Source organism: Cervus elaphus, chromosome 5, assembly GCF_910594005.1.
Source record: "Cervus elaphus chromosome 5, mCerEla1.1, whole genome shotgun sequence".
NCBI classification, from domain to species: Eukaryota; Metazoa; Chordata; class Mammalia; order Artiodactyla; family Cervidae; genus Cervus; species Cervus elaphus.
In genome coordinates, this window is record NC_057819.1 from 104,153,028 (window position 1) to 104,176,275 (window position 23,248).

General features: G+C 44.9%; 1 protein-coding gene across 1 annotated transcript in view; it reads right to left on the reverse strand.

Moving 5' to 3' along the window:
* The window catches only part of HS3ST3A1 (heparan sulfate-glucosamine 3-sulfotransferase 3A1), an 83,016-nt gene extending 78,257 nt beyond the window's left edge, over positions 1-4,759 (reverse strand). The window contains exon 1 of the mRNA XM_043903894.1: positions 4,161-4,759. Coding sequence (XP_043759829.1) covers positions 4,161-4,759 — 599 coding nt within the window. The remainder of the gene's footprint in view (positions 1-4,160) is intronic.
* Between the last annotated feature and the right edge of the window lie 18,489 nt (positions 4,760-23,248).

The window sequence follows — 23,248 nt, forward strand, 5'->3', positions numbered from 1 at the left end:
CCTTCCTACAGAAGGGCTGGTGGCTCACAAGGGTGGGAAAGCGAACACGGGGGTGCTCCACAGCTGCTCCCAGCTGCTCTGAGACGCCCATCACCCCCGATAGGAACCGAAAGTGCCTCTGCTCAGCCTGCCTCTCCCGTGGCTGATAAACAAGGCCGTGATCGGGAAGGGCCAGAGAGCTTCACATTCTGCAGCCAAGGAAAGAACCATCTCCTGAACTCCAAGCTGAGTCACCTCTGATCTTCCTGGTTACTACACGGGGGTCCCCAAACTCCAGGACCTAAAGCCTGATGATCAGAGGTGGAGCTGACATAACCATAACAGAAATAAAGCACACAATAAATGTAATACGCTTGAATAATTCTGAAACCCTCCTCCACCCCAAGTCCGTGGAAAAATTGTCTTCTTCGAAACCCGTCCCTGGTGCCAAAAAGGCTAGGGACCACTGCTACAGAGTAAAATAATATTGGAAACATTTTTCTCTGTGGAAATCATCTGGTCTCACTAAAAAAACTGAATCAAAATATAGGAATGAGATATGCTAGCATAAGAGATTAGACAATGAACACTTAACTATCTTGTCCCAAAATAAAAGACTGAAGTGTTACAGAATGCAAACATATACATACATATATAAATACATAGTATGTATAAGCACACACATGTATCTTTAAATACTTTATAAATAGGTATTCTTTATCTTAGGAGGTAAGATAAAAGCTAAGGTATCTTTTAGGAGAAAAATAACCATACATTATAATTAGTGCAAATATACAAGCAGAGTGGGGGAGGGGGGTTCTTATTGAATTCCAAGTTCACCTGGTCTTGAACTACAGCAGAGGTATCTGGTCTTAACTTTCAGAAGAAATCTTAAAGTTTTGAAATTAATGAAACAATTCCCCACTTTTCTTGAGGAACCCGCCACACATCCGATGGACATGGAGACACAGCATGGTGAAGGACTGCTTTCCCGTGATGCGCGAGCCAGACATTTGTCGTCGTCCTGATAGCATGTCGGCTAAATTAAGTCATGTGGAATGTTTTCTAAACCCCATCAGGGCAGAGTTTCATATCCAGAAAACTCCACTGAAGCTTCCTAAGTTATCATTAACAAATTCCCTGGCATACTAAAATGTCCCTGTGTTTCACTGATTTGAGAGTACTATTCGGACATTTAAAATCAATATGAATAATTTCCTTTTTTGAGATTTTGAATAAACTTGTTTTCTTAAGCTTTGCTACACACTTGTCCAAACGAAGAAACCATTGATTACACTATTTCTGGGATGTAGTTTCAAAAGTACCATTAATTTTCTTCCCCAGAGAGAGAAATGTATTGACACATCCTAGCAAGAGGCGTTTTAAACTAGCAAACTCAATTTCCAAGAGATTTTTCTCCCAACTTCCCATCAGCAACAGATTTGTGCCATCATCAGGACGGTAGGGGGCGCTGCCACAACAAACTATTGTGGCAAATGGAGAGAAACTTCACTGGGTGAAAAAACAAGGCTAAACTTGTATGATTCTCCCATGTCAATGAGCATCTAAAAAATATTGTACAGATTTTTTCCTCTTGAAATAACTCACTTCAGGGCTCAAATACTAGGGTTTTCTTTCTGTTCCTTTGTGTGTGTGGGAGGGGGGCATTGGGGGGATGGCATTTCATAAGTGTGTGTTAGAAATCCTATATTACAATTTTGGGACGAAGAAGGTCTAAAAGGAATCCCTTTACCTAAATACCGGCTAAACCCAAGAGCTAAAACGTGCCTAATAGATGGTGCTGTGTGTGATTTTCTTTTTCTTGTTTAAGTCTTCAGTCTTTTCCACAAATATCTAACTCCAAGTTCAGAGCCAAGATGAAAGGGAACTGTGGCAAAATTTCATTAAATAATCGCATAATCCCGGCTCCATAGGTTGGACTTTTTTTAATAACAGTTTTCCATGTAATTGAGTTAAACTTAAATTTATGCATCCCATAAAAGACCATTGCAAATGGTAAAACAAAGACATTGCTCTAACACTTAGAAAATTAAATTCACCAAACCATGAAGTCTACTGTGCAGTTATTTTTGTAACCACCATAAATTGCTTTATAAAACTCCTCTACTCAAGTAAACAATCCAAGGAGATATTTACTTTACAGCATGCATCCAGTTTCCAAGCAAGAGAACAGCCTAAAAGTTTATGACTTTTTCTTCTTTTTTTAAATTGCCTCTCCCTTCTTAAAAAAAAAAAACAAAAAAAAAAAAACACAAAACTTGTGTTTCTAGTTACCTTGAAACCTTCCTTCTCTTATACTAGCTCAGAAAGGTCCATGGAAAATAAGATCCAGCTCTCTAGATATACTGTACCCTCAGATACTCATCTCTGAAACGGGAAGAAACAATCCTACTTTGTGGAAATAAAGTCTATGTGGCGAAACGAAAATACAGGGGGTTAGCACTAAATATTTCACCATACTTAACAGCACCTCAGAGTCCAACATGGTCTTAGATGTTTTGGGGCAGTCGGCTTGAAATGTGTTCACTTACAGCCGTGGACCGGGCCGCATTCAATGCAAACTGCTTTAGATAAGAGTTTTAGGGGGTCTTTAATCACTTCTTTCTTGTGTCCTTGATGGAAAAAACAGAGCTGCCTTTGTGCTAAGAAGAAGGACCTGTTGTTTCCAGATTCAACAGGTCATTTTTATAAGAACTTCCCAGAGGATACAACAGAAATGACAGAAACACAAGGGGATTTTTTTAAGTGGCTGATGATTTTAAATGATATATATCCCATAGCACGGGAAGGCTGTTTGTTTTTCTTTCCAACAAATGGAAAGTTACTGTTTGAAACATGTTTAATGTTCAAGTTTGACTTTTAGGACGAAACCGTTTTCTCCTGAGTTGGGTTACTGTAAATTTGCTTCCTGTGCTTGACTCTCAAGTAAATAAACTTGTCAAATCACGTTCATTTCTCTTTGGGGGATGAATGGCTAATTGAGTGGGCTTTTGAAATATACTTAAATGGTGGTGTAACTTTTGTACTCTCATTTCAGTTAAAATAACAAGGAGAAGGCACCTTTAATGAACAAGATAAAACTTTAGAAAATGGAAAATTCCAGCATATTTTTCCTTATGCTCCGAGGAGAGAAAAAACACCAATATTTTATGGCAAACAAAACCCAGGTGACACTAAGATTTATTAGAGTTTGGCTTATTCTGTTATTAAAGGTGGTCTGAATTTGAGAAGACTGGCAAATTTAAGATTAAGATCTAAATCAGCCTTGTTTCCTACACTGCATTAGGAGGGTTTTTTCACAGCATTACCAAGATTCCTATTTTTCCCCCACTTTTCTTCCTTTAACAAAAATTTCGGCTACCTCACTTATAAAGGGAATTGTTTGAAGATCTTTAGAAAAGTTTCTGCCAGTCCAAAGACAAAAGGTATTCCTTCCCACAAATACAGAGGGCATTTTGTAGAATTTCCTTGCCCTAAACAAAAGTTACTGCTAACAAAGCCTTTTAAAAAACACTCTTACATACATACCCCCAAACCTAGAGTCCAGTTCTTGACACTTTAAGTGTCTGTATTACTTACCACTCAGAACAATTATCTATATTACTTACCACCCAGGACAATTCTCTGGCAAAGAGTTAAGATAAGTAAATAAATAGGCGATGGCAAAGACTGCATTAACCCCAGGGAACCGCCCAGAAGATAAAGGAGAAATAGAAACAGGTTTCCTTGGGGAAAGGATCCACCAGGTTACTTATCTAGTAATTGGTGAGCAGGTTTCTAACTTAGCAGGGACATTTTCTCTCTACTTCCACAGAGTAGGAGAAAATGAAGAGATGGGCTATTTGGGGGGAAAGGAATCCGAAAAACTAAAGTAAAATATCTCCAAAGGCCAAAATATCACGCTCCCCCGCCCCCATCCGCTTTATTGTGGAAATAAAGTCTATACGGCAAATCGAAAATACAGGGGTTTAGTACTAAATATTTCGCCACATTTAGACAGAGGCAGGGTGGGGAAAAGCCCTCGTCTTAAGGACCACGACTGGTGACCCTATCCCTTCTGATGATATCCGGGAGGGAGTGCACTGGGTGAGGGTCGCCACGGGCTCCTGGGGGCCCACCGCGCGCTCCTGCCGCCCCCGCCCTGCCCCGCGCCCGCTCACCGGTACCAGGCGAGGCCCTTGTCGTAGCTGCGGTCGAAAAAGTGGGGCTCTGCGCCGACGGCGCGCACGTCGGGGTGCACGCGCAGGAACTCCAGCAGCGCCCGCGTTCCGCCTTTCTTCACGCCGATGATGATGGCCTGCGGCAGCTGCTTACTCCCCTCGTCCAGTAGCAGGGCCAAGGTCCCCGGCGGGGTCTCGGCCACGCTGCTCCCGGCCCCGGAGCCGCCGAGACTCCCCGCCAGCCCGGGGGGCTCCTCTTCCCCGGCCGCCTCCTCGCCGTCGTCTCTCGGGGCGGGCGGCCGGCGCCTCGGTCGCGGCCGCACTTGCAGGAGGCGCTTCTTTCGCGCGGCCACTGGCCACGCGGCCAGCTCCCCCGGGCCTCCGGCCGAGACGCCGCGGCCCGGGGTCCCCGCCTCCTCGCCGCCGCCCGACCGCCCCACGACAGGGCCCGATAGGGTCTGGCAGCGCTCGGCCAGGCAGTAGAAGACGTAGAGGGACGTGAGCAGAGAGCAGAGCATCAGCAAGAACTTGCGGAAGACGCTGCGGGACAGCGGCTCGGCAGAGGTGGGGTGGGCGCCGGCCGGGCCCGGAGGGGCCATCCTAGCCGGAGGCGACGTCGGGCAGCGCGCGGGCCATGCTAGGCCGGGACTCCGCCAGGTGCCGGGACATATTCCAGGGGCTCCTGCGCGCTGGACCGAGGCCACATCGCCCTGCGCCCCTGCGGCCGTGCAAGCTGCCCGGGCGGCAGCAGCCGGAGCTCCTCCGGGAGAAGGAGACCCCGGAGCCGCGCGCGGGATCCCAGCCTCCGGTCGGTCGAGGGGGCGGGAAGGGGGACGTGATGCCGTGCTTAAGAAACCATCGTCTTAGACTCGCTCGAGTCCTCAGCCCGGGGCCGCGTTCGGCGCCCCAGGTCCCCGAGAGTTGCCGGAACGGGGATCTCGGCGGCTGGTGGCGAAGGAGTGCGTCTCAGCCCCGGGCCGGAGCAGCCTCTCAGCGCGCGTCCCAGCTCAGCGATCGCGCATCCCTCGCTCAGTCCCGGAGAGCGGACGCGCGGCTCCCGGGCCGCTGGGCTCCGCGCGCTCCAGACCGCGGCGGGGACAGCGCCTCCAAGCCGCCGCTTGCTCGGTCCCCGGCCCGCCTGGGTGCGCGCTCCCGGCCCTGGGGCGAGGTCCCCCGAGTCCCTCTGCCGGAGCGGGAGCCAGAGGGGCCGCGCCCAGTTGTCCGCCCCTCTCCGTGCGCACCCGGCCGCTCCGGCGGCTCTCGGTCCCACCTGGGAGCGGCGCGGCTGAACCGGGCTGCGCGGGACCCGTCTGCAGCCGCGGCCACTGAGCTCCCCGCCTCCCCGCCGCCTCCCGGGCCGTCGCCGCCGCCACACGTGGAGCTCCGAGGGCAGCAAACTTGTCGGTGACGTCAGTGGCCGGGGCCGGACCAGCCCCCGGAGGAGCGCAGGGGGAGCGGGCGGGTGCACGGGGGAGAAGGTGGCGCGGACCCCGCGGCGGCCGCCCAATGACCGCGCAGAGGGCGGGGGCGACCAAGGCGACGCCCCTCCCCTACTCCGCCCACCCCGCCCCCTCCACCCCAGCCGGCTGCCTCGCCCCCTCGGAGCCGGGCCGGGTCTGCGGCAGCTCCGGGGACCTCTGACCGGCCGGCGCGGGCGCCGGATCCCCGGGGCCTGACTTCCACCCCGCGAGGCACGCGCTCCATCAGGGGCTCCCGAACCGCTCCGACGCCGCTCAGCCCAGCGCAGCCCCGACCCCTCCGATCCCTGTGCTCGGGGTCCCTCCCTCCAGGGTCGCTCCGTCCTGACCCCGGAGCCGCCAGCTCCCCACCTCCGCGAACCTTCGGAAGCTTCGTTGGTGGCGGTTCCCGGGACCGCGCCGGGCGCCGCGCCCCTGGCTGTCCGGGGCGAACTGGATTCCTTCGCTGCTGCTTCGCCTCCCACCTACCCTGCTGTCCACTGCGGACGCCCGGGCGAAGCCTTCTGCTCGCAGCAGCTTTTGGTGTTTTGTTGTTTTTGCTTTTCATTTCATTGTTTCCCTATGTTAGTTTAGGATGATCAAAGTTTCGCTGGACCTGGAAACCACCAACCTCTTAGGAAATGAGCCAATAACTGAATCAAATGGAGAAATTCAGATTTTTTTTTTTTAAAGAAATCAACTCCGATTCCAAATCCATAGGCCCAGTTTTTGATGGGAATTCTTTTAGTGAGGGGGGTGTGTGTGTGTGTGTGTGTGTGTGTGTGTGCGCGCGCGCGCGCGCGCCCCAGTGCCGAGTTAAATGTCTTCTCCTGAGCAGCGGTTTCCTGGTTCGCTTGCCCCTCCTGACCCTACATCCTCTCCCCGCGCTCCTCAGAGAGCGGGTCAGAAAGGCCTACAAATCGCCTTGCTGTTTAATGGAGGGAGGTGGCCCGTGGAACCTGCATGAGGTGGTTTTTAATTCCAATCCGATTTGTTCCTGATTTCTTGGTTTCCTGGTCTCAGCAGGACGCCCCGCAATGTGGGCGGTAGCCTGGCCGCCTCACACTCACCCTTGCAGGCCGCGCGGGCGGCTTTCGGGGCGCCGGGTGGGTGCTGCCCAAGGCTGGCCGCGGCCGCGGGGCCGGGCTGCGGGGAGCTCCTGCTGCCCAGTGTGGGGACTTGGCCTGTCTGCCTTCCCGCGCTCCATCTGACATGGAAGTGAAGTCTTTATAACCTTTCCAGGGCGATCTGGCGGTTTCTGACTCAGGGTGCCTGGGTGGAATCGCTGTATGTGGGCCAGCTGGATAAATATTCAGGGCTGGACGTGGTTTTCTGTTTATGAAGTGCCAATCCCAGCCTTTTCTGTCCTCTGGTGAAGAGTTTGTTAGGTTCTGCTGCCGTAAAGCAATGGGCTTTTACAAGGATGAGCAATAAGTCCTGCCAAGCGTTAATGCCTCATTGTGTCCTAATACTGGATGTCAACAATCTAGTTGAGCTTTAATATATTTTAGTTTATCTCTAGGTATTTCAGTCTGATTTGCAGAAGTAAGACCAAAAAAAAAAAAAAGAGAGAGAGAGAGAAGATAATTTTAAAGTTATTCTGAAAACATGTGCAATCCTATAAATGTTTACAAACACGGTTGGGTTTTCCCATCTGGAAATGGTGGTGGCCAAGTTTCCTTCTAGCTTCAGCTCCAACATGGTGGAATATCATGACTTTCACATTCCAAGTACAGGTATTTCCTTTCCGTGGGTATTAAACACCCACACTATGTAGGAGACTGGAGTTCTCAGAACCACTCCCACCATATCTAGCTCTAGGGCAGCCCTGTACCTTAGAAATAAAATATATAAGCCGTGAATACAAGCCCCATAGGTCATTTTAAATGTCTAGTAGCCACCTTAAACATGGTAAAAAGAAACAGGTGAAGTTAATTTTAGTAATATATCCTACCTACCTAGAAATGTGATTTTAACATGTCAATATAAATATGGCTGAGGTCATTTATGTTCTTTCTTTTCATACCAAGTCTTAAAAATCCAGCTTGTGTTTGGCCCCACAGTGGCCAAACCATCATGGAAGCCAGACAGCTTGGGAGCCTGTTGATGTCAGCTCTCCAGGTGAGCCTCCTGGAGCAGAAACAGGGGGTGACATGGATCTGGATGAGCAAGCAGCCGATCTCCTGCATGAGGGGAAACACAGGTCTTAGGGGCTTGTAATCTCGATGAGACAAAACATGCACACATTCTTTAGAATGCAACAGTGCACTGTGTTCCAGCGAATGACTGACGGTGCTACCCACTCACCAGATTCACATCCAGCTCCTGGATGTGCCCTGAAAGATGGCCAAGATTTCCCAAAGTAAGTGGAATTGAAGAAAGACCTTGTTGAAGATGGAGTAAGATTGTTGGAGGTGGAGATGAGCATAGTGGTATTTCCAGACTGAGAAACAAGCAAAATTATTACAAGACCATATTAAGAAGTGCTTTTACCAACTGTTTCTGTTGTTGCTTAGTCAATAAGTTATGCCTGACTTGTTTGCGACCGTGTGGTCTGTAGACTACTGTGCTTTTCTATCCATGGGATTTCCCAGGCAAGAATACTGGAGTGGATTGCTATTTCCTTCTCCAGGGGATCTTCCTGACCCATGAACTGAACCTGTTTCTCCTGCATTGGCAGGTGAATTCTTCACTGCTGAGCCACCAGGGAAGCTGTCTTACTGCTGTTAGTGGCCAGTATTAGTCTCTGAAGTTTGGAAAAGAAAGGATGATGAGGGAGAGAGACTAATGATATTTACTAAAGGCCAGGTAGGAGCTGGGGCTTGCTCCTAGCATCCTACTCTGAGTGGATGCTCAAGTCTTTTCTTGCCATTTCCAGTGTTGAAAGAGGCCAGAGTTTCCCCAGCTACATCCCGAACCCTGGTGGGTGTTCCATAGCAAAGTATTCTACAGTTGAATAAATCTGAAAGACTGTACCCTCTTGAGTATTCCCAATAGACATTAGCATTCTACAGTCTCTGAGATGACTTTTTAGTAAAGATACCAGTTAAATTTGCTTCATCCAATGTTTTCCAAGCCTCTTGGACCATGGACTCCTCTTACCCATGTCCTATCCAATAACATTCATTGTTCTCAGAACACGCCTCAAGAAATGTAATCCTAAACTTTATAAAGGCTCGCTATTGTCAGGAACCTCAGAGGACAAATGTTTTCTGAACAGACAGGGGCCTCAGCTGCAGATAGTGAGGGCTGGCTTTACTTTGAGACCAGGTGGGAGACGTTCCACCCATGTATCTGGAATTTTCTTTGTTCTATTATTTCTCCAGGACCCACCTCCCCTGAGGGATAGGACTTTAACTAAGGTCTTGACAAATGGTCATTTTCATGAATTATTGATTTGGCAAAAAAAATAATTGGAAAGGTTGATAATTACTCACGCATCTTGCTTCTGTCCTGAGTCAATTCTTTCTGATTCTGTGACATATGAAATAAATGGGTGCAGGTTTGGAAATACACCTTATCAAGAGGTGAATTAACATGCAAAAGGATCAAGGGACATTTTCAATAGACTAATCGCTCAGGTTCTCAAAATCTCCTGAATACAGTAAAAGCTAAGCATCAGAAGAATTAAGAACTGTTACTTGAAAAAACGGTACCTATTTACATAAATAACAGGGAGCTAAAAGTTGATTCAAGGTGGGTTATATGGGTTTTTTTAAAATTTGTTCTGTGTTTCTTTTCTGAAAGTAGAGGATGCTGAGTCCATAATTTTTTCTGTTTCATTATAATATTAGCATTTCCTTTATTTAAAAGATATCATAGGGACTTTGCTGGTGGTCCAGTGGTTAAAACTTCTCTTTCCACTGCAGGGAGTGTGTGCTCGATCCCTGATCGAGGAGCTTAGATCCCTGTCAGCCAAAAAAACCAAAACATAAAACAACAGAAGCAATACTATAACAAGTTCAATAAAGATTTTAAAACTGGTCCACCTAAAAAAAAACTTTAAAGAAATCACATAGGTTTTATAATAGAAGATCCAAACTGAGTTAATCTTTTAGGTGAACTTTAGAAGGATGTGAGGCATAAACAATAGACCTGAATGATTGGTGATTCTGAGTGAGTTGCCTTAGTTCTCCACTTCTAGAGATTTTTAACCTTTCAGTGTTGCAGGAGGAGATATGAATCAGAAGAAAAGTAGGAGAGAGACAGGCTGATGCTTCCTGTCCACCCTCCTCCAGAGATTATGTCTGGCAGGAGCTAGACCCTCTAGATGAGCCGAGGGAATCTGAGAGCAAAGGAGACTTGTGCAACTGCCTCCAGGGAAACCCAGAGAAACGGCAAGCCTCAAAGAAATCCCCCACTTCAGAGCAAAGGAGGAGAGGGGCTGTGGGATTCCTTAGCAGGAAGCACCAGCAACAACTCCCCAGGGACCCCCTCAAAATGCCAGAGTCATGGGAGAAGCAGCAACCAGGAGGCAGTGGGGTCCAGATAAGGATGCAGGGTCTGGAGAAGCCTGGAGGTCAGGAACAAGGCATGATGCAACTGCGATAGGCATGCGCTGGTGACCAAGGACAGGGAGGACAAAGTATAGCTCGTCAGATGCCCAGTGGATGGGAACAATGGCCCAAGCTCAGATTCTCTGTGATGTCTTAGCATCTCTAAGACCAAACAAGAGAAAACAGAGTGGGAGCAGAGGGATTGATAAGGGGATGGGAGCAGGGGAGACAGAGACCCCAAGGGTACCCAGAATGGACTATGATTACATTTTTGCCACTTGTTAAAACAGGCACTAAAAATGGAAATTCAGTTCAGCTTTCAAAAGTATGAAAAATTTACTTTGTGAATACTTGATTTCCAACTTGAGGTTTTTTTGTGCCCACTACATTCTCTTAACTACTACAAACCAATCAATCCTAAAGGATATCAGTCCTGAATATTCATTGGAAGGACTGATGCTGAAGCTGAAACTCTAATACTTTGGCCACCTGATAGAAGAACTGACTCATTGGAAAAGACCCTGATGCTGGGAAAGATTGAAGGCAGGAGGGGAAGGGGATGACAGAGGATGAGATGGTTGGATGGCATCACCGACTCGGTGATGGACATGAGTTTGAGCAAGCTCTGGGAGTTGGTGATAGAGATGGAAGCCTGGCGTGCTGCAGTCCATGGGGTCGCAAAGAGTCAGACACGACTGATCGACTGAACTGAACTGAACACTGAGGGCTTCTACGGTGGCGCAGTGGTAAAGAATGCACCCACCAATGCAGGAGTTTCAGGTTCAATCCCTGGGTCTGGAAGATTCCTTGGAAGAGAAAATGGCAAACCATTCCAGTATTCTTGCCTGGGAAATCCCATGGACAGAGGAGCCTGGCGGGCTATGATCCACGGGGTCACAAAGAGTTGGACACGACTGAGCGACTAAACAACACACTCTCTGAAGTAGGTATGGACTACTAGGCTTAGTTAACTCATCAGAACATGCCTTGACATACCGAGGCAAAGTACTTCTTTCAACAAATGGCTTTTAATTTTCTTCTTGGTTCCAATTGTTGTTTCTACACTATACTATACTATACTATAGTATACCTTTTCCAGACATATTATTAAGCAACTGAGTGCAAGATTCATTCCCGCTGATAGTTTCTGCACATGGACTTGGTCATTTTATCCATCTGATCACACCCCATCTCTTTAGCATTCTGCCTTTCAATTCTGGCATAATATTAGCTGGGGCTGCAAAGATAAAGCTTATCTTTACTAATTAAACACTAAAAACCCAAGCTCATGTCTGAGCTTTTTACAGCTTAGCCTCTGACACAGTTCTCACCCTTTAAAAGGAAGTGGGATAATTCAAATTCTGGACTGTATAAGAATGTGGTTTTTATAGATCCATTTGCCCAGGAAAAAAAAAAAAAACATTTCTAGACATGGCTATACAATGATTTAAAAAAGTTTCTTCTTTGTATATCATTAGATCTCTTTTTTTCCTTTATAAACAGGGAAATTCAATCTAGTGTACTAAATATCCTAAGAGATCATGAGCAAGACCAGGAAATATCACCAGGAAAGGGGTGTTCTGAGTATGTTTCTTACCTAAGCAATTTCTCTACTTATAGCAAGTTAACCTTCAAACTTTACCTTCTTAAGATGAACTAGTTTTCCTAATAACTATTCTTTCCTTGCTGACTTGAAATGACATGTTTCTCCTATATTCAACTTGAAAAGTGTTAGTCTCTCAGTCCTGTCCAACTCTTTGTGACCCCATGGAGTATAGCCCGCCAGGCTCCTCTGTCCATGGAATTCTCCAGAAAAGAATAATGGAGTGGATTGCCATTTCCTTCTTCAGGGGATCTTCCCAACCCTAGGATCGAACCCAGGTCTCCTGCATTGCAGGCGGATTCTTTAGCATCTGAGCCACCTGGAAAGCCCACATTTAACTTGATCCATATTCAAATCTGTCCTGGAACATTTTGTTTTGTTCTATGATGGCTCAGTGGGCAAAGAATCCACTTGCAATGCAGGCAACACAGGAGATGCTGGTTCGATTCCTAGGTTGGGAAAATCCCCTAGAGGAAGTCATGGCATCCCACTTCAGCATTCTTGCCTAGAGAATCTCATGGACAAAGGAGCCTGGGCTACAGGCAGGGCTACAGGTGGGTTACAGTCCAAAGGGTCGCAAAGAGTCAGACACGACTATGTCACACACACACACACACACACACACACACACACACTCAACTGTTATTCCCATGAGGATCACATACTATCATTACAGTATTACTTGTGAACTATCACTTTGCGACTTTAAACCCAAACTAGCATTTCAAAATGTGTTGACTATTCTGACATCTTTATTTTCCTAGAAATTTGAAGTCTGTTATATCAATTACCACTCCCCATATGCTGTTCACATTTTTACTGGACTTTAATTCAGTTTACTGAACTTGAGAGGAAATTCACACATCCAAACACAGGCATATATGTATATACATACATATACATGTAATCCCTTCCAAAAACATGGTATGCCTTATTCTAGAGCACCAGTTATTCTGTTCTATTGAATTATATTGCATGGCCACAGGATGAATTTTTCATTGTCTTCATAACATTCCTGCATCTTTTGTCATGGTTATTCCTATGTGAGTTAGATGTATGATCTTTTTGTAAATAAATCTTTCCTCAAGATATTTTCAGGATTTTCCCCTGATATATAAGCAAGCTATTGCCTTTTCCACATATGTTCAGTAACTAGCACCCTTAGTGGACACTCCTACTAGTTTCATTGTTTTTCAGTTGACAATCATTTAATCTCTAGTAGACAAAAATTTTAAATCTGCTTTCCAAATCATCTACCTCATTCATTTTTCTTGCCACATTGAATTGGTTAGAACTACAAAAATAATGCAAAATAATAATAAAATATCAGATGTCCTTCTGATTATGTTATTTATGGAATACTTCTGTATTTTGACTGTTAAAATGTAATGTTTGTTCTTTTTCCATTATGGATTTTTTTTATCTTATTAAAGAACTAGATAACTTCATTTCAAATGTAGAAATACATATTAACTGGGATTTTGTTTAATATAGTTAACAGATACTGAGATACCTGTTCTTTTTTATTTGTTTTCTGTAGTATTTCATGTTACATTAATGTGTGTCAATGTTGAAGTGTGTGCACATTCACCTTCATGGTAATGTAGTATTGTTATTATTATTATTTTATTTTGCTATTGTATGTGTTTTGCGTAAATTTTATTTGAAATGCTTATATAAATATTCATTCAAAAGGCTAAACTTTTATTGTATTCAATTTTGTCATTTTTTATTATGATTAATCTGGATTTCTAAAATGATCCCAAAAAATCTATATTTTTCCAAATAGTCTATATTTTTTTCCCACACTCTGCAAGAGTAGAAATACTTTATATGAGAGTAATATAAAAATTATTCATAAAGCAATTTGGATCTGGAGCCCTAATGAGGAAGGGTATGCACTGACAATTTAAAAAAAATCATGGTTGCTATATTCAGATTTTCCACTGTTTCTTGAATCAGTAATTATTCCTTAAAATTATTCATGAAAATTTAGATCAGCGTGGTAATCTGAGCACTCATTACCTTGGAGGGGAAAGGAAAAAGTGTAATGAGTGGACCAGAAATGTTGCTGAGTGCGTGAAAGCAAGCCAGGAGAATGGAGTAGACACAGGGAGCCAAGTGCTCCCCAGCATGCTGTGAGATGAGTATGCCGCCGTGTGGTCCCAAGGCCACAGCCACAGGTGGGTTTAAAGTGGAGGAGTAATTCCTCAGGGTGACGAGACAGGAAGAGATGCTCAGCCTTCTTCCTCTGCCCTTCCCACCCACACTGCTTGCCGTCTGGTCCAGCAAGGGGTCAGCCCACCTCACCTGGTAACCCTATCAGTGCCCAAACTACATAAAAAAGCATAGGCAGAGAAACAGAGGATCTTACAAGACTTGAAAGATATTAATTCACTCTCTTTATAGGTTACAAAATAGCCAATCAGTGATGACATTTGATTAACCTTTGAACCACCAGGAAAGACTGATACTCAATTGCATTAAAAGAAGAAATGATATCTGTAGGTAAATTGTAAAAAAAAGAACAAACAACAACAGCAAAAACCCTTTTCAATAACAAAATTAATATCATCAGTGAGGATCAAGAGAATATTGTATTCATAAAAAAGATTGAACTCCATCTCTCCCTTGTGATGGAAAATTCTTCACAGAAAATCTCTCTCCCAGAAAATCTTCACAGTAATTTCTTTTACTCATTACCTAAAGAAATGAATAAAAATTGAGAAACAAGCTACTTTTCTCCCATTACAAAATTTACCAGAAGGAAAGAAAGGAAAGAAAAAGAGAGGAAAACTAATTGGAATTGAGCTGGGCAGTAATGTTTGATTCTGCGCCTATGTTTGTTTCAATCCTTAGAGACCATTCTAGTGAATGGACATAAGCCTGAGAAATTTTACTAAGTCTCTCCCAAGTCTGGAGAGATGAGAACTGAAGAAGCAGCTTTATCTTTTGACTCTTGTGATCAATAAGTAATAGAAATTACCGCTGGGGAGCAGTGAAAGCCTGATATAAATTACTGGCTGGCCTCATCCCGTTGGCAGAGTAAAAACATTGATGACAGAGAATATTTTCAAGAACAAACAAAAAGAAGATTCAAAAAGAGTTAGGTGGCGACCTTTAGGAAGACAAGTTGCCACCCTCTATCGAAATAGAAATCTTCCAGGAATTTATTCCAAAGAAATACTTGCCCTTGAGCCCAAAGATTCAGAGAAGCTCATTTTTCATGTTTATAAGAAGAAAGTTGCTAACATCCTAAACGTCCATCAACAGAGAAGTGGTTAAGTCATATAAAAGGCTACCTTCCTAAGGAACATGCTGAAGGTATAAAATCATATGAGATAGATCTACGTATCAGCATTAGATTTATCATCAACTCATTTGCTTAAGTGAAAAAGTAAGTCCCAGAGCAGTGTGGTTAATATTATCTCACAGGTTTGATATTCCCATATGACACCGAAGACATAAACACATATATATGTAAATCATCAATGGAAGAAAAATAATGAACTCTCGGCTCTTGACGGTGCTTATTTTCAAGAAGAGTGCAAGAGAGAAGGAAAAGAGGATATTCTTGGTTTTTGCTATATGTAATTGATTTCTTTCTATGACAATATGCTTATGTTTCCTTTGTATAATATTTGCTCAATGAACATTAAAAACATGCTAAAATCATTCTCTTCATCAAGTATTCAGATGGTGGATCATATTCAATAATTTTTAAAATATTGTACCTGTTTATTTCATGATTTGAATTCTTATTTAGTATACTGTGTTTAGCCTCCCTTCAGGTGGCTCATTGGTAAAGAATCTGCCTACCAGTGCCAGGAGATGCAGGTGATGTGGATTGGATCCCTGGGTTTGATGTCTGGGTAAGGAAGATCCCTTGGAGTAGGAAATGCCAACCCACTCCAGTATTCCTGACTGGAAATTTCCATGGACAGAGGAGTCTGGTGGGCTATAGTCCAGGGGATCCCAAAGAGCTGGACATGACTCAACACACACACATCACTTTTAATTAAGCTTGCCAGAGTTATATACTTTTATTTATTTTATATCTAAAAAAAGAGAAAACAACTGATGAGTAGAACTACTGTTTTCTATTTTCTGATTAATTGATTTTTGCTTGTAACTCTATTGTTTCCTTTTTTCTTCTTTCCTTAGATGTATTTTGTTGTCCTAGAATCTTGAGCAAGAATAGAGAGCATATTTTATTTATTTTCATTTTTTTTGTTGTTCAGTGATGCAAGTTTTTAGGGTTTAGCTTTTTATCTAAGTAGGACTTTGTCTACATCCCAAAGCTTTTCTATGTGCTGTTTGCATCGAGCAATGCAGGAGACCTGGGTTCGATCCCTGGGTCAGGAAGATCCCCTGGAGAAGGAAATGGTACCCCACTCCAGTATTCTTGTCTGGAGAATCCCATGGACGGAGGAGCCTGGTGGGCTACATTAGTCCATGGGGTCGCAAAGAGTCGGACACGACTGAGCGACTTCACTTTCACTTTCAATGTTTCTTTGCTGGGTGCTAAGCATTGTGTTATGAATCTCATATGCAAAGCAAGAACTCTCTGTCTCATATTACATTGGAGGTACCCCAAATATGTCTTTGGGAAGTGAGCACCCCCTCATTCTTGATCCATACGGCCTGGAAAGCGTGGATCCAGCCTGATTTAGAGGGGTGGGCACAAAAGTCAGAACTTGGCCATAGTAATTGGCTCATGAACAGGCAAAGGACCCAACCCCAGTTAATTAAAGTCTTTCACGAGACCTTTACTAAGTGTCAGAAAAATATACACTGTTTATTATGGAGTCTTTAGCTATACAACAAAATGAAGACAGGTACCTTAGCCTCCTTGTGGACAGAATTTGCCTGAGATTGAAAACAAACACAAAGGTGTGAAACTGTGTCATCTAAGAGTAGGAGAGTGAGTTTATCTGGAAATATAGCAAGCACAACAGCCCACTTGGCACGTGTGGTCGTGAACAACAAATTAGCACAGTTGTGTTTTCTTGAGTTGTGTTCAGTCAGTTGCCTGGGCACAGCTGAAATGCATCAAGATTAGGGACCCCGAAGTGGAGGTTGTCAAACAACACTCTGAAGTCAAAGAAGAAAAGGGAGTTAAGGGAGGGATTGTAGGAAAACCATTCCATGGAGAACTATAGAATCTAAGCTGAGTGGGATAAAAGGGAAGGTATGAGTGGGCGTCAAACAGTGAGAAATGGTAAAATCCAGTGAATTTGAGGTGAGTGGCTAGAAAAATAGCATGTGCTGATACAGAGTTTTTGGAGATGGTGCAATTATCGGTCACATGAAGACCTAAAGGAGTGCTTTTCAAACTGGTTTTGACCTTGGCCTAGAGTAAAAAATAAATTTTTTAAAAGTCACAACCCCATACACACATGCATAGATGCATCTTGACATCCATTTTTCTCTCCATATATTTTGTTTATTCATTTATTTAATTATTTAAAGGAATTGGCTCTTAATTAGAGGCTGCTTTTTTTGTACTGTTTGTGTTAGTCACTCAGTCAAGTCTGACCCATTGTGAATCCATGGTCTGTAGCCCTCCAGGCTCCTCTGTCCATGGGATTCTCCAGGCAGGAATACTGGAGTGGGTTGCCATTTCCTTCTCCAGGGGATCTTCCTGACCCAGGGATTGAACCCAGGTCTCCTGCATTGCAGGCAGACTCTTTACCAATTGGCAAGTCTAAAATACTAGCTATATGAGACTTCCCTGGTGGTCCAGTGGCTAAGACTCCACCCTCCCAATGCTAGGGACCCAGGACACATCCCTGGTCAGGGAACTAGACCCTACATTCTGCAACTAAGAGCTCACATGCCATAACTAAAGATCCCACGTGTCACAGCTGAGACCCAGTGCAGCCAAGTAAATAAATAGGTATTTTAAAAACAAACAAACAACCCCTCACCAAATACTAGCAAGATGCTTTATCTGTATCCACTCTAAAGCTTACAGGTCTCCTACAGCATCGTCAATGCTGGACCAGGCTCTGAATGCTGAGTAGGTGTCAGCAAGGATGCGCCACTGATCTGCCTGGCTGTGTGCTCCTCTACTCCACTGCTCGTGTGACCTGGGGGCCAACCGTGTGTCCCAGAGGCTTGTTACCAAATGTTCCCTATCACTTGGGCCAACACACGTGACCTCACAGGGCAGCAAGTATTTGCCACCAGTCTCGCTGGTTCTTTTGCAGAACTAACTTTGCCAGGTGTACCTCTAGCATCCTTGGGTCAAGTGCTAATGATGACGAAGGTGCAATGTCGTTAGTCACACAGTTCTGAACTGCTGAACTTTCACTTCATTAAATTGACATCACCAAACTGACATAATGAAGGACTGCTGACAGAAAGAAAATAGGTATAAATTATACCCCCTGTGCATTTGAATCATGGTGGAGTCACATCTAAAAATCACTAAATGTAGACACTCTTCATTCAGTAAAAGTTATTTAAAAATCCTTGGAATTTATGCACAGATGAATTTCTGATCATATACCCATTATAGAAATAAACTTGGTTCAGTTCAGTTCAGTCGCTCAGTTGTGTCCGACTCTTTGCGACCCCATGAATTGCAGCATGCCAGGCCTCCTTGTCCATCACAAACTCCCGGAGTTTATTCAAACTCATGCCCATCCAGTCAGTGATGCCATCCAATCATCTCATCCTCTGTCATCCCCTTTTCCTCCTGCCCCCAATCCCTCCCAGCATCAGGGTCTTTTCCAATGAGTCAACTCTTCACATGAGATGGCCAAAGTATTGGAGTTTCAGCTTCAGCATCAGTCCTTCCAATGAACACCCAGGACTGATCTCCTTTATGATGGACTGGTTGGATCTCCTTGCAGTCCAAGGGACTCTCAAGAGTCTTCTCCAACACCACAGTTCAAAAGCATCAATTTTTCGGTGCTCAGCTTTCCTCACAGTCCTTGGTTACATCAGATCAAATCTAACACTCCCATTTTACAGATGAGGAACTGAGGGATTATATGAAAGGATAACTGATGTGTATATTGTGCTGAGTTCTGGAGTTGAACTACCTGGGTTTAACCCTGAGTCCACCTCCTGTCAGCTACCTGATCTTGGGCAAGTTACCTAATCTCTTCCGGCTTCAGTTTCCTTATCTATGTCAGGAGGATGACAGTAAATATGATTATCTAAGATGACTGAGTTGACATGAGCAGTAAATGAGTTAATACATATAAAAGGTTTTGTAGAGTGACTGACTCAAAGAAAATGCTCTTTTGTGCACAGTCGTATCTAGCTCTTTGCAACCCCACGGACTGTAGCCCACCAAGCTCCTCTGTCCATGGGATTCTCCAGGCGAGAATACTGGAGTGGGTTGCCATTTCCTTCTCCAGGGCATATTCCTGACCCAGGGGTCAAAAGTGTGCCACATGTGTCTCCTGCATTGGCAAGCAGATTTGTTACCACTGCATCGCCTGAAGGGAGGCTAAACACAAGTGTACTAAAGAAGAATTAGATCATGAAAGAAACAGGTGCACTATTTTAAAAATTACAATTAAATACTATACACTTACTGTCTGTGTGTGTGTTAGTCACTCAGTCCTGTCCGACTCTTTATGACCCCATGGACTGTAATCCACCAGGCTCCTCTGTCCATGGAATTTCCCAGGCAAGGATGCTGGAGTGGGTTGCCCTGCCCTTCTTCAGGGCATCTTCTGACCCAAGGATTGAACCTGGGTCTCCTGCGTTGTGGGCAGATTCTTTACTGTCCGAGCCCCCAGGGAAGCCCATACACTTACTGCACTATATATTTCATCACCAAATGTCCCTGTGCCCATCGTTCTACAAGACAGAGACCTGAGGACCAGGTACCAGGAGACAGAAGCTCCAGGTAATGGCAGTACAGTGAAAACAGGCATGCCAGGTATCAGAAGTCACAGGTGGCTAAACACAAGTGTACTAAAGGAGAATTAGATCACGAGAGAAACAGGTGTGCTATTTTAAAATTACAACTAAATACTATACACCCAAGCACCTGCCCAACAAAGGAGGACAGCATTCGCAGAGAAGGGGCAGAGGGCATGCAGCTCAGGTTACATGCGAGACCCCTGCTCACCCCACAACTGTCACAAACACGCTCTTTTGGACAATGTGATCCAGAGATTTCTGCTGGTCAGAGTCACCTGGGACTCTTGGCAGGTGTGCTAGAACTCCTGCCTGCTCTCATCTATTGAATAAGGGTCTCTAGTGGAAGACCCAGAGAGGTCTTTGTGTAACAAGCATTCCATGTTCTTCTCACCCCTTGGGAAATCTGGACAACTCTGACTTCAGAGACTTCTTGAAAGATTCAAGAGTGGAAGGTGGCGGTCTGGTCACTTAGCACGAAGAGGCTATTGACATGGCAGAGCCGTTAAAGTGAATGATGCTAGCTGGTGGCCCGGAGAGGACATCTGGGTGAGAGTTGTAAACAATTTTGAGTTGGCATGCTTTGCAGATGTCAGCCTATGTCCGTGGTGTGCATTAAATAGGTCACAAATTCTGGGCAAGAGGGACAGTCCACCATCAGGAAATGCATCATAAGTCTTTCTCCTTAAGAATTTTCCTGATGACAGTGTAGGAAACAAATCTAGATATTCCACAGAATCAATGTTTTCATTAACAGATTTACAATGCAATCAATAATATAGGCACTTTAGTCAAATGAACCACACAGGAATAACAGTATTAAATGCCTGACAGCTTTGAAAGTTATTTATCTGTCCTTCTCTCTATAAATCTATACATATCTTTTTATCGATAGAAAAAAGGAAATGCATATAAAAATAGAGACATAGTCCTTTGAACAACTACCAGCTTCCCCTTTAACTTATCTCAATTGTCAAATGGTATTCTAACTATAAAATGAAGGGTGCCATAAGTTTGTCAAGCAATCTGTGTGTGTGTGTGTGTGCACGCGCACGCATGCTTAGTCATTTCTGACTCTTTTGTGACCCTATGGACGGTAGCCCACCAGGCTTCTCTGTCCATGGGATTTCCCAGGCAATAATACTGGAGTGGGTTGCCATGCCCTCCTCCAGGGGGTTTTCCTGTGTTGGCAGGCATTGGCTGGTGGATTCTTTACCACTGTGCCACCTGTAATCTTTACTGGCTGGAATAAAGTTTCCATGCCCAAGAAGATAAAGTTTTTGCACAAGACAGAAAAAAACTCATGGGAGCTTATTGAGAGAGAAAGGTCTATGCCTTTCTGCCTTTGCATTCTATGAACATTGTCCACTTTGCAAGTTGGAGGTGTCCCACAGCTTTAATGTTAATTCACATTTCCTGTCTTATACTTCTTTGGCTGGAGTTTGCATGAACTACGGTGCTTTGCCCACCAAGAAAGAAAGTCGTTCAAGTAAACTCTTCTTTCTTTATGGAATTCACCCCCGTCCCCTCCTTTTCCCTCTCCCCCTTCACCTTCACCCTTCTCTCAGCCCAACTCTGCCCTTCCCTTTTCAAAAAGTTGCATTAGTTCTTTACAAGCGCGCAAGAACAGAACCAAACGCCTCGCATCTGCTCTCGAGTTCACAGATTAGCATGAGAATAAGTAGCCAGTGTTTCAATGATGCACAGTCCACTGGGTGAGAATGGGGGCTCAAGCCCGCTATCAGAGGACTCGCTGGCTCCTGCCAGATGTCCAAGGCCCAGGACACAAAGGCGGTGAACCCAGGGCTTTAACAAATCACCTTTCTCTGGGGCTAATCACTCAAGAAAAGGTTTTGTTGTGGGTTTGGAGAGGGTCAGGTTGGTCTTTCTCCAGTGATCTGCAGCCTCACCCAGCCCCTCCAGCCTTCACCCTCTGGCCTTTCTAAAGAGACCTCTCATTTCTTTCCCCCTCGAACGCAGGGCTCTGAGGGCAAAAGCCGCATGCCAGGGTCTCCCAAAGATGCAAGGGCTGCAGGAGGCTCATTAATCAGTGGTGGCTATGTCACTGGCCTGGCACTCACTCGCTCTCTCTGAACAATAAAGACTTTAGCAAGAATAAAATGGCTCAGTGGGCACGCACAAGGTCAGACCTAGTGGCAAGATGGTTCCAGTGTAATCACAGTCGGAGGAATCCTGTACTTTCTGGAGGGGAGATCTGTAAACTGGAGAGCAGTGGTTCTCAAAGTATGGTCCCTGGACCAACGGCAGAAGCAGCATCACATGGGACCTTGCCAGGAATGCAGGTACTCCACTCTATCCTGACATCCACAGCAGAAACTGGGGTAGGCGCGGTTGTTGTTCAGTCACTAACTCCTGTCTGACTCTTTGCAACCCCATGGACTGCAGTACACCAGGCTTCCCTGTCCTTCAGCATCTCTCCAAGCTTGCTCAAACTCATATCCATTGAGTCGGTGATGCCGTCCAACCATCTTATCCTCTGTTGCCTCCTTCTCCTCCTGCCCTCAATCTTTCTCAGCATCAGGGTCTTTTCCAGTGGATCAGCTCTTCACATCCAGGGGCCAAAACCTCGATTTTAGCATCAGTCCTTCCAAAGAATATTTAGGGTTGATTTCCTTTAGGATTGACTGGTTTGATCTCCTTGCAGTCCAGTGGATTCAAGAGTCTTCTCAAACACCACAATTTGAAAGCATCAATCTGTGTTTTTAGCACATCTTCCAGGGGATTGTCATCTCTAGAAAGTCTTCTTAGTTCCAAAGAAAAGAAACTCTAGGAAAAGTTTAGCTTTTTCACACTAATTTTACATCTTTACCCCTCTCTATTCTCATCTTAGAAAGATAGAGTGACTGACCCTCCTGATTTGTCCATGACTGTGGGGTTTCTCATTATGTAGGACTTTCAGTTCTAAGACTGAGAAAGTCCCCAGGCAAACGGGGACATTTGGTCTCCCCACCTGAGGAGCAGAGTCAGGCTGACGATTCCTGGACTAACCTGCCTTCCTTTCCATCTGACTGCTGCTTCACTGCTATTCCATCACCTTTTGGGTTGGAGGAGACAACAAAAAAGATACTAGAATGAGACTGATCAAAAGAGAGAGTTTTAATAATGCAAATACAACAGAGGGCTCAAAATAAAAGGTGGTAAAGAATTCGCCTGCCCAGGTAGGTGACATGGATTCAATCTCTGGTCCGGGAAGATCCCACATACCAAGGGGCAGGCAACTAAGCCGGTGCACAATGACTACTGAACTCACGGTCTAGAGCCTGTGCTCCACAACGAGCAAAACCACTGCAACAAGAAGCCCGTGGCGCCACAACTAGAAAGCAGCTGCTGCTCGCCACAGCCCGAGAAAAGCCAGCACACAGCAGTGAAGATCCAGCACAGCCAAAAATAAACATATGAATAAAATTACACACACACACACACACACACACACACACACACACATGAAGACGACAACGATGCAGAGGCTGTGGATTTTGTATCAGAAAAAAAGTCTCCTTTGACAGATAAGGGTTTGCTGCCTTTTCAGAGAAAAGACTCAGAAGCTTCTTCCTGGACTCAGAATGAGAAGGGATATTTTTGTCACCTTTCCATAATCTCGGCAGAAAAATCATTAAACCAGTTAGT